The sequence below is a fragment of the Strix aluco genome, chromosome 24, assembly GCF_031877795.1.
Source record: "Strix aluco isolate bStrAlu1 chromosome 24, bStrAlu1.hap1, whole genome shotgun sequence".
Taxonomy (NCBI): Eukaryota; Metazoa; Chordata; class Aves; order Strigiformes; family Strigidae; genus Strix; species Strix aluco.
Genome location: NC_133954.1, coordinates 4,204,574 through 4,215,701, shown reverse-complemented (window position 1 = coordinate 4,215,701; position 11,128 = coordinate 4,204,574). Strand labels below are relative to the sequence as shown.

Below are 11,128 nucleotides of genomic sequence, written 5' to 3'. Positions count from 1 at the left end.
CAGCAAAAACTGCAGTGCTGGGAAGGCCCTGGCCTGCATGTGAGGAGCAGTGGTGGTGTGAGCAGAGCTTGGTCTGGCCCTGCCACGGAGGTCTTGAGGAGCCAGGGAAGCTGAGTCCAGGCAGCGTCATCCCCAGCGATTTTGCCATGGATGGGTTGGTACCTGTGCTGCGCCGCCGTGTCCGTAGGGCACAACAGATGCTTGACCCATGGAGCTGCCTGTGGGGGTCACCTGAGGAATGCCAGGATTTAGAGCATTACCCGGGGCTCAATGCCAAGGTCTGACAGGAAATTTTCAAGTACCACTGGAAAGCGTACCTAAGCGTTGGCATTAATAGTGAATCCGCAAGTTGACTGCACAGGGAAGAGGGACACCTGAAAGAAGCCGTGAGAGCCTTTTGGGGCTGTTGGGTTTACAGGGAGTGGGGACTGCAGTGCGTAGCCTGAGTGTGGCTGCTACCAGTCCTAACTCGTGAATTACCTCAGGCCTGCACGTCTGGACAGCAGCTGGGTTCCTGTTTCATCTGCCTGTGCCCGTGTGCGCTGGCCACGGACGCCAGATCGGGTAATGTAGGGGAGGGGAATGGGGAGGTGAGGTTGTGGGGCTGTCCCCAGGCATTGTTGTTTCCCATCCCCACTCCTGCCACCCTTTGGAGCCATGTTCTGACTCATGGCCATTGGCTGTGGCGTAGCCAGGGATGTCTCCCATAGCTGCAAGGAAAAGCGGTCGGAAAAAGTTGCCTCAGAAGGAAGGAGGACTCGGAGGCCCAGGCTTGGATGCAGCACAACTTTAATGAGTCTAAAGAAGGAAAGGAGGTGGCTGACAGGGAGCACCAGGGGCAGGCACCGAGATGCGGTGGAGCTCCTGCAGGGTGTGTGTCGGCCTGTCCTGCAGAAGGAGGGAGTCCACCAGGTCCCTGCTCGGCTGGCGTTGGGAGGTGGTGACAGGCAAGGCAAGAGAGAGAGAGGAGAGTGGAGGAAGGAAAGAGTGGCCCGAAGCCCTTCATACAAGACCCCGAAGCTCTATCTCCTGTCCAGCACCATGTTCTGAGGTCTTGGGAGGTTCTTGCCCGAGGGTGTTGCCAGCACCTTTAGCAGGGGGGGCACCTTCTGCCACAGTAGCGGCTGGTAATGCAGGAGAGGTCAAAGCCCCCAGAGTTGATGGGCACTCCGTCACAGCTGAGGATGCTGCCAACGGCAGCGGAGGTGGTAGAGCCCACAACGGTGTTCTGTGGGAAGGAGCTGAGGATGGGGCCGGGCAGGGTCACCACCACGGGGGAGGGCTCGATGACGACGGTGGAGTTCTGGCACTGCCTGACACAGGGCTCATTGCAGCTGTTGGCCAGCGGGGTTGGGCCGCAGGGCTGGCAGCAGGGCACGCACGGGTTGCAGCAGGACATGTCTCGGGGCCGGAGGTGCACCTGGGAGAGAGGGTAGTGGGAAGCAGGAAACGGGGACACGTGAGAAGCCGCACTGCACCCAACCGCAGAGGAGCCAAGGCACCTCCTGGCCCAGCGTACGCTGCCCAGCTCAAAACCCAGGAGCCACCTCAACACAGTCCCAGCCCCTCTCTGCACAAGACCTTCTCTCCCCTTCCCTCTCCCATGAGAAGCAGCTCCCAGCCCTGGGCTAGGACAGCCCACATCAGCTGAGACTGGAGGAAAGACCTCATCTTGAAGGAGGAGGACAAGAGGCTTCACACTCACCTGATTCCCAGGGAGAAGGAGGCGAGAGAAGCGGATGAGAGAGCAGAGCGCTGGGCTGTCTTTTATAGTAGTCCTGCACTGCCTCAGGCCCAGAGGCACCCTTTGTGGAAGTAATAATTTTCTGACAAGCTCATGCCAAATGCAAACCATCCCAGCTAATGGTATGGGCTGTGTCCTGGCTTCCTGCACGGCTGCCTTTTCATTTCCTGGCTTATGCCACGTGCTTTCCCATCCAAAGGCTTCTGTAAGCTTCTGCCGGGATGAGAGCCCTAAGGATTTCCGGGGCAGAAACACGTCAGCGCAGGCGGGAGACTCAGCTCAAGTGCTGGTGGCATCCCGTGCGGTCAGGTGATGTGCACCTGGGTCACTCCTGGGGGATGGCTTGTGGCAAAGTTGTCAGGAAATGGGTACCGCTCTCAAGGTTCTTGCCCGAGTGTGCCCAAGGACTCCCATGTGAGAGGACATGCCTCATCCTTTTCTCTTGCTCCCCACATCTCTCTCTGATGGTTGCTCATTGATGCACGCAGGTGGGCTTCTGCTGGGAGGGTTTGACACCTGCTGCAACACTAACGCTGCTCTGAGGACAATTTTGCTGGGCTCATTTGCCTCATGCCCTTCTCTGTGTAGTGTCTGCAGGTCCTCAGGCGAGACCAGGAGCATGTCTGGGGCCCGGTCCTTCCCTGGGGCACCTGAGGACGGTTCTGCCAGTGTGGTCCCCAGCATCTCCTCAGAAGTGTCCCCAGCTGTTGTTGTGTTCCTGCACATGTGTTTTTGTTTGTGCTTGACTCTATGCTGGCTTTATGTGAGCATACAGAGTTTTGCATGATTATGACTTGCATAACTGGTAACTGATGTCCCTGCCTTTATCTTGACCCATGAGGTTCTTTCACCTTGCTCACAACAAGTGACAAAGTCAAAAAGTTCTTTTAGTAAGATAAGATTTAAAAAGTAATATAGATACTGGGTAAATCTTCCATCTCTTCACATGCTGGAAACCCCACATCTGTGCAGCAGCAGATGGTGCCCCGACAGATGTTCCCAAGGCACCCTGCGCAGATCCTGACCGTGGAGGCGTTCCTCCTCCCTCTCATGTGGAGGTGCCGTTTATTCTGTGTAACAAACCAGACCATACGTCTTCTCCTGACAGGCTGGGGCATTATCTCTGTCATAACACCCGCCGGTGCGCAGCACAGGCCAGCATGGGGCACTGCAGCAGATTCCCTTACAGTGGTCCTCATGCCAGCACCGGGGCTTCTCAAGCCTTAAGCGCAAGGGCCAAGCAAGAAGACATGGGTTTCTCCGGCTCACTAACTCCTTGAGTCCAGCGTCCTCCACAAGGCTCCCGGTAGGGTGCACAGACTGGGTTTCACTGAACTGCTTGGGGAGCTCCTCTGTCCTTGGGAACAGCTCACGTCCGGGCAGGGCGTGTGCAGCCAAGGAGACTTTGCTGCTGGCTCAGGAGCTCTGTGGTTCACGGCCTGAGAGCGTGGCACAGTGAGGAGCATAAAAAGGCTGTGGCGTGGTGGGACGCTTACTGCCCAGGGTCTCTGTTCCAGTCACTGTTGAGCTGCTCCTCAGAGCTGCTGGGGAACTTGGCACCTGAGCTTTGAGCATGCCCAGGAAGGAACTGCCCCCACGTGCTCTACAAGCAAGACCCTTCACCCCTTTTTGTTGGGGTGATTTTTTACTTTTGAGCCCTTCCTCTTCTCTTCCCCAGGCACTTCCTGGGCGCTCCCTCTTGTCCTCCTGATGTTTCTTGGACCTGAGCCCCTTTGGTGGCACCGAACCTCCCATTTCTGTTTCTCCAAATTTCTCTTGCAGTGAGCCTGATGGGAGTCCACCCCACTGCTTTCCAGCCTCTCTACCTCCCCTGTCAGGAAGGGGAGGTAATTTGGATCGAGGGTAGCTAAAACATCATGTCTGCAGCCACAGTGGTATGCATGGCCCCATCTTTTCAGGGGCCAGACATCCTCCCGTAGAGGGCGTTTGGCAACTCCTTTGTGGTTGGAGATGTCCTCAGATACCCGAGCAATAATGACATGAACGCTTAGAGCTGTCTAGTGGCCTGGTCATCTTCCTAGGGGCTCTGGGACCACCCCTGGCTCCTCTGTACGGAACAAGGCCTCACTCTCTTACTCCCACGGCTGCAGAAGCTTGTGTTTCTGGGACAAGCAGAAATGCCCATTGCTGAGGCTGGGACACCAGCAATGACGCTGTGCAGACCAAGCCCCCTCCAGTTTCACATAGCACACGTGTACGCAGTGTTTTGTAATCCCCATAGCAAAGGAAGTTCTGCTTATGCACCACGGAGCAATTTTTACACATCCCCGAACCATCATTAGTGCGCAGGTGCTGTGAGCTGTCCTTAGAATGTAGAGCATGAAGCTGCAGCCTTCTCAGTTCCAACAGTGTTTACGCTCTACGGAAGAACAAGGTACTGTGGGAAATATTTTGAGACTTCATCGATTTGCTTTTGTTCCTTGTAGCTGTCAAAGCACTATGCTCTGCAAAGACATAAGTTACCTCTGTGCCTACACATAGACAGACACACTGCCATTGCGCTCAAGTTTGTCATGGCTTCATCGCGATCGCTGTTAATAATCGGATGCATATCAATCCTCGGTGACACAAACTGGGTTTCTCTTCTCTGAAGACGGAGACCGACAAAAACTGGACAATATCAAGATGTTATTTGCCTCTTTCCTGGGACTTTGTCTGCGGCAGCTGATCTAAGGGGAAGCTGTCCAACTTTTTCCTTCCCCTATATATAGGCATGACAAGGGAAAAAAGGAAGAAAGAGCAAAGACAAAGTTAAGGATGACATAGTTTCAGTGTCTGTGAGTGGAGTGGGTTCACTCGGCCTTCTGCCGCCCTTCCCCGCTGAAGACAAAGCCAGTTCAAGACTATTACTGGCAGTTTTCTGCCGCGCTGGTACAACGTTCTCGGAGGTGTGGGGGGACTCAAGACACAGGTCGAGAAGGACGGCAAGAAACACGTAGAGTAAGATCCACAGAATGTATCTGCCAGATACGGCTTGACTGCTAGAGCTGAAGTCTCTCACGTTATCTCCAGCAGACTGTTGATCCATCATCTTTCTCTGCCAAAAAAGCTGCCGTGTTCTCAGCAAAGTGACAAAAAGATTCCAGAAGTTGCCTTCCCCCTGCCCCGCGGCCAGACACGTCAGAGCCGCTGAGCAAGAAGGCAGCCTCTCCAGTTGCTGAGGTGCCTGCTCGGAGGGCTCAAGGCAGCAGATGTATGGTGGGCTCACGGGCGCTGGGGCCAAGTGTGCCCTCGTGGGGAATGTGCCCCAGTGCTTGTGCTGGGCTGGCCCCAGCTAGCAGTCCAGCACCCACACAGCGGCTCACTAGCTCCCCCTGCCTCAGCGGGATGGGGGAGAAAATAGCAAGAACAAGAGCAAGAACACTTGTGGGTCAAAATAAAGACAGGGAAATCACTCACCAGCTACTGTTGGAGGCAAAAGAGACTTGACTTGGGGAACTGAACTTTAAATATTGAAATACTGGTTTGGGTGTTGGGAAACAAAGATGACAAACATTTAAAACACTTAGGCAAGCACACATTTCATGCCCCTTCCCCAGCAGAAGCTTCGCTCCAGACATGTCTCTTCCCCGTTCCTAGTCTGCATTCCACTTGTCGTCACAGCAGGTTATAACAAATCAGTCCCTTTGCTGAGGCAACAGGCAGTACAGGAGGTTGGGGTCGGGCCATAACAGCTTCCTTCTTCTGTACTCTCTCTGTTCCTTGTTCTTTTCTACTGCTTCTCTTTCCCTCTTACTGGTTTGCTTTGCTGTAACACGGGTCCTGCGTGGGACACAGTCCCCTTAGGGAAGTAGTCGCTCAAGCGATGGGTATCTGTGGGCTGTCCTGGAGGTGACTGTCTGATGGGAGTTGGGGATGTGCACTCTGCGAGGCACCTCAGCCCTGCAAATCTGTGCAACGGACCGCTGGGGCTGCACGGGGCACTGTACAGGTGTGACGGAAGAACAGAGGACTTGCCCGAGCTGTCCTTGCCCTTGGATGCATGCCACGCCTCCTCCTTCTGGAGAAGGGTGGGAAGGCGAGGAGGAGTTGTGTCTGGGCTCTAGCCAAGCTGATTTCTCCTGCCCACGTCAGGCTGGTTCCCCTGAAGAGCAAGCGACAGGTGTGGGTCTTTCACTTGACAAGATGGTAAATGAATTTCACGTTTCCATGAACGAGCTAATCGCTCCAGAAGGATGCTCAGCTTAGTGGGTGTCCAACCATAGTTTAGTTCCCTTGGGCAAAGACATTGGCAGCGTTCTCTCCTCTTCCGAGTCACACTTGCTGAAATCTCCAACCACGGTCTACATGATAGAGGGAAGAGGGCTTGCTTAGTCTGGAGAAAAGGAGGCTCAGGGGAGAGACCCTGTTGCTCTCTACAACTAGCTGAAAGGAGGTTGTAGCGAGGTGGGTGTCTGTCTCTTTTCCCAAGTAACAAGCGATAGGAAGAGAAGAAACAGCCTCAAGTTGTGCCAGGGGAGGTTTAGATTGGATAGCAGGAAAAATTTCCTCACTGAAAGGGTGTATTGCAATCAAGACCCACATACTTCTCAGAGAAAATGGGGTGCTGCAGGGCTAATAACTTTTTTGTTTCTTAGCCTTGTTCACCTAGCGAGACGTATACTGCAGGCAGGGAACAGCAAAAACTGCAGTGCTGGGAAGGCCCTGGCCTGCATGTGAGGAGCAGTGGTGGTGTGAGCAGAGCTTGGTCTGGCCCTGCCACGGAGGTCTTGAGGAGCCAGGGAAGCTGAGTCCAGGCAGCGTCATCCCCAGCGATTTTGCCATGGATGGGTTGGTACCTGTGCTGCGCCGCCGTGTCCGTAGGGCACAACAGATGCTTGACCCATGGAGCTGCCTGTGGGGGTCACCTGAGGAATGCCAGGATTTAGAGCATTACCCGGGGCTCAATGCCAAGGTCTGACAGGAAATTTTCAAGTACCACTGGAAAGCGTACCTAAGCGTTGGCATTAATAGTGAATCCGCAAGTTGACTGCACAGGGAAGAGGGACACCTGAAAGAAGCCGTGAGAGCCTTTTGGGGCTGTTGGGTTTACAGGGAGTGGGGACTGCAGTGCGTAGCCTGAGTGTGGCTGCTACCAGTCCTAACTCGTGAATTACCTCAGGCCTGCACGTCTGGACAGCAGCTGGGTTCCTGTTTCATCTGCCTGTGCCCGTGTGCGCTGGCCACGGACGCCAGATCGGGTAATGTAGGGGAGGGGAATGGGGAGGTGAGGTTGTGGGGCTGTCCCCAGGCATTGTTGTTTCCCATCCCCACTCCTGCCACCCTTTGGAGCCATGTTCTGACTCATGGCCATTGGCTGTGGCGTAGCCAGGGATGTCTCCCATAGCTGCAAGGAAAAGCGGTCGGAAAAAGTTGCCTCAGAAGGAAGGAGGACTCGGAGGCCCAGGCTTGGATGCAGCACAACTTTAATGAGTCTAAAGAAGGAAAGGAGGTGGCTGACAGGGAGCACCAGGGGCAGGCACCGAGATGCGGTGGAGCTCCTGCAGGGTGTGTGTCGGCCTGTCCTGCAGAAGGAGGGAGTCCACCAGGTCCCTGCTCGGCTGGCGTTGGGAGGTGGTGACAGGCAAGGCAAGAGAGAGAGAGGAGAGTGGAGGAAGGAAAGAGTGGCCCGAAGCCCTTCATACAAGACCCCGAAGCTCTATCTCCTGTCCAGCACCATGTTCTGAGGTCTTGGGAGGTTCTTGCCCGAGGGTGTTGCCAGCACCTTTAGCAGGGGGGGCACCTTCTGCCACAGTAGCGGCTGGTAATGCAGGAGAGGTCAAAGCCCCCAGAGTTGATGGGCACTCCGTCACAGCTGAGGATGCTGCCAACGGCAGCGGAGGTGGTAGAGCCCACAACGGTGTTCTGTGGGAAGGAGCTGAGGATGGGGCCGGGCAGGGTCACCACCACGGGGGAGGGCTCGATGACGACGGTGGAGTTCTGGCACTGCCTGACACAGGGCTCATTGCAGCTGTTGGCCAGCGGGGTTGGGCCGCAGGGCTGGCAGCAGGGCACGCACGGGTTGCAGCAGGACATGTCTCGGGGCCGGAGGTGCACCTGGGAGAGAGGGTAGTGGGAAGCAGGAAACGGGGACACGTGAGAAGCCGCACTGCACCCAACCGCAGAGGAGCCAAGGCACCTCCTGGCCCAGCGTACGCTGCCCAGCTCAAAACCCAGGAGCCACCTCAACACAGTCCCAGCCCCTCTCTGCACAAGACCTTCTCTCCCCTTCCCTCTCCCATGAGAAGCAGCTCCCAGCCCTGGGCTAGGACAGCCCACATCAGCTGAGACTGGAGGAAAGACCTCATCTTGAAGGAGGAGGACAAGAGGCTTCACACTCACCTGATTCCCAGGGAGAAGGAGGCGAGAGAAGCGGATGAGAGAGCAGAGCGCTGGGCTGTCTTTTATAGTAGTCCTGCACTGCCTCAGGCCCAGAGGCACCCTTTGTGGAAGTAATAATTTTCTGACAAGCTCATGCCAAATGCAAACCATCCCAGCTAATGGTATGGGCTGTGTCCTGGCTTCCTGCACGGCTGCCTTTTCATTTCCTGGCTTATGCCACGTGCTTTCCCATCCAAAGGCTTCTGTAAGCTTCTGCCGGGATGAGAGCCCTAAGGATTTCCGGGGCAGAAACACGTCAGCGCAGGCGGGAGACTCAGCTCAAGTGCTGGTGGCATCCCGTGCGGTCAGGTGATGTGCACCTGGGTCACTCCTGGGGGATGGCTTGTGGCAAAGTTGTCAGGAAATGGGTACCGCTCTCAAGGTTCTTGCCCGAGTGTGCCCAAGGACTCCCATGTGAGAGGACATGCCTCATCCTTTTCTCTTGCTCCCCACATCTCTCTCTGATGGTTGCTCATTGATGCACGCAGGTGGGCTTCTGCTGGGAGGGTTTGACACCTGCTGCAACACTAACGCTGCTCTGAGGACAATTTTGCTGGGCTCATTTGCCTCATGCCCTTCTCTGTGTAGTGTCTGCAGGTCCTCAGGCGAGACCAGGAGCATGTCTGGGGCCCGGTCCTTCCCTGGGGCACCTGAGGACGGTTCTGCCAGTGTGGTCCCCAGCATCTCCTCAGAAGTGTCCCCAGCTGTTGTTGTGTTCCTGCACATGTGTTTTTGTTTGTGCTTGACTCTATGCTGGCTTTATGTGAGCATACAGAGTTTTGCATGATTATGACTTGCATAACTGGTAACTGATGTCCCTGCCTTTATCTTGACCCATGAGGTTCTTTCACCTTGCTCACAACAAGTGACAAAGTCAAAAAGTTCTTTTAGTAAGATAAGATTTAAAAAGTAATATAGATACTGGGTAAATCTTCCATCTCTTCACATGCTGGAAACCCCACATCTGTGCAGCAGCAGATGGTGCCCCGACAGATGTTCCCAAGGCACCCTGCGCAGATCCTGACCGTGGAGGCGTTCCTCCTCCCTCTCATGTGGAGGTGCCGTTTATTCTGTGTAACAAACCAGACCATACGTCTTCTCCTGACAGGCTGGGGCATTATCTCTGTCATAACACCCGCCGGTGCGCAGCACAGGCCAGCATGGGGCACTGCAGCAGATTCCCTTACAGTGGTCCTCATGCCAGCACCGGGGCTTCTCAAGCCTTAAGCGCAAGGGCCAAGCAAGAAGACATGGGTTTCTCCGGCTCACTAACTCCTTGAGTCCAGCGTCCTCCACAAGGCTCCCGGTAGGGTGCACAGACTGGGTTTCACTGAACTGCTTGGGGAGCTCCTCTGTCCTTGGGAACAGCTCACGTCCGGGCAGGGCGTGTGCAGCCAAGGAGACTTTGCTGCTGGCTCAGGAGCTCTGTGGTTCACGGCCTGAGAGCGTGGCACAGTGAGGAGCATAAAAAGGCTGTGGCGTGGTGGGACGCTTACTGCCCAGGGTCTCTGTTCCAGTCACTGTTGAGCTGCTCCTCAGAGCTGCTGGGGAACTTGGCACCTGAGCTTTGAGCATGCCCAGGAAGGAACTGCCCCCACGTGCTCTACAAGCAAGACCCTTCACCCCTTTTTGTTGGGGTGATTTTTTACTTTTGAGCCCTTCCTCTTCTCTTCCCCAGGCACTTCCTGGGCGCTCCCTCTTGTCCTCCTGATGTTTCTTGGACCTGAGCCCCTTTGGTGGCACCGAACCTCCCATTTCTGTTTCTCCAAATTTCTCTTGCAGTGAGCCTGATGGGAGTCCACCCCACTGCTTTCCAGCCTCTCTACCTCCCCTGTCAGGAAGGGGAGGTAATTTGGATCGAGGGTAGCTAAAACATCATGTCTGCAGCCACAGTGGTATGCATGGCCCCATCTTTTCAGGGGCCAGACATCCTCCCGTAGAGGGCGTTTGGCAACTCCTTTGTGGTTGGAGATGTCCTCAGATACCCGAGCAATAATGACATGAACGCTTAGAGCTGTCTAGTGGCCTGGTCATCTTCCTAGGGGCTCTGGGACCACCCCTGGCTCCTCTGTACGGAACAAGGCCTCACTCTCTTACTCCCACGGCTGCAGAAGCTTGTGTTTCTGGGACAAGCAGAAATGCCCATTGCTGAGGCTGGGACACCAGCAATGACGCTGTGCAGACCAAGCCCCCTCCAGTTTCACATAGCACACGTGTACGCAGTGTTTTGTAATCCCCATAGCAAAGGAAGTTCTGCTTATGCACCACGGAGCAATTTTTACACATCCCCGAACCATCATTAGTGCGCAGGTGCTGTGAGCTGTCCTTAGAATGTAGAGCATGAAGCTGCAGCCTTCTCAGTTCCAACAGTGTTTACGCTCTACGGAAGAACAAGGTACTGTGGGAAATATTTTGAGACTTCATCGATTTGCTTTTGTTCCTTGTAGCTGTCAAAGCACTATGCTCTGCAAAGACATAAGTTACCTCTGTGCCTACACATAGACAGACACACTGCCATTGCGCTCAAGTTTGTCATGGCTTCATCGCGATCGCTGTTAATAATCGGATGCATATCAATCCTCGGTGACACAAACTGGGTTTCTCTTCTCTGAAGACGGAGACCGACAAAAACTGGACAATATCAAGATGTTATTTGCCTCTTTCCTGGGACTTTGTCTGCGGCAGCTGATCTAAGGGGAAGCTGTCCAACTTTTTCCTTCCCCTATATATAGGCATGACAAGGGAAAAAAGGAAGAAAGAGCAAAGACAAAGTTAAGGATGACACAGTTTCAGTGTCTGTGAGTGGAGTGGGTTCACTCGGCCTTCTGCCGCCCTTCCCCGCTGAAGACAAAGCCAGTTCAAGACTATTACTGGCAGTTTTCTGCCGCGCTGGTACAACGTTCTCGGAGGTGTGGGGGGACTCAAGACACAGGTCGAGAAGGACGGCAAGAAACACGTAGAGTAAGATCCACAGAATGTATCTGCCAGATACGGCTTGACTGC

At 54.7% G+C, this 11,128-nt stretch overlaps 2 protein-coding genes across 2 annotated transcripts; both read right to left on the bottom strand.

Annotated features, from left to right (window-relative positions):
• Positions 1–1,090: 1,090 nt before the first annotated feature.
• LOC141934176 (feather keratin Cos1-1/Cos1-3/Cos2-1) lies at positions 1,091–1,399 on the bottom strand. The gene has a single exon (XM_074849515.1). The coding sequence runs from the start codon at positions 1,397–1,399 to the stop codon at positions 1,091–1,093; it is 309 nt and encodes a 102-aa protein (XP_074705616.1).
• Positions 1,400–7,471: 6,072 nt separating this feature from the next.
• LOC141934180 (feather keratin Cos1-1/Cos1-3/Cos2-1) lies at positions 7,472–7,780 on the bottom strand. The gene has a single exon (XM_074849518.1). The coding sequence runs from the start codon at positions 7,778–7,780 to the stop codon at positions 7,472–7,474; it is 309 nt and encodes a 102-aa protein (XP_074705619.1).
• Positions 7,781–11,128: the final 3,348 nt, after the last annotated feature.

Bases quoted from the DNA above. Each gene is read 5' to 3' on its own strand.
- LOC141934176 (XM_074849515.1), bottom strand. From the start codon at position 1,399: ATGTCCTGCTGCAACCCGTGCGTGCCCTGCTGCCAGCCCTGCGGCCCA.
- LOC141934180 (XM_074849518.1), bottom strand. From the start codon at position 7,780: ATGTCCTGCTGCAACCCGTGCGTGCCCTGCTGCCAGCCCTGCGGCCCA.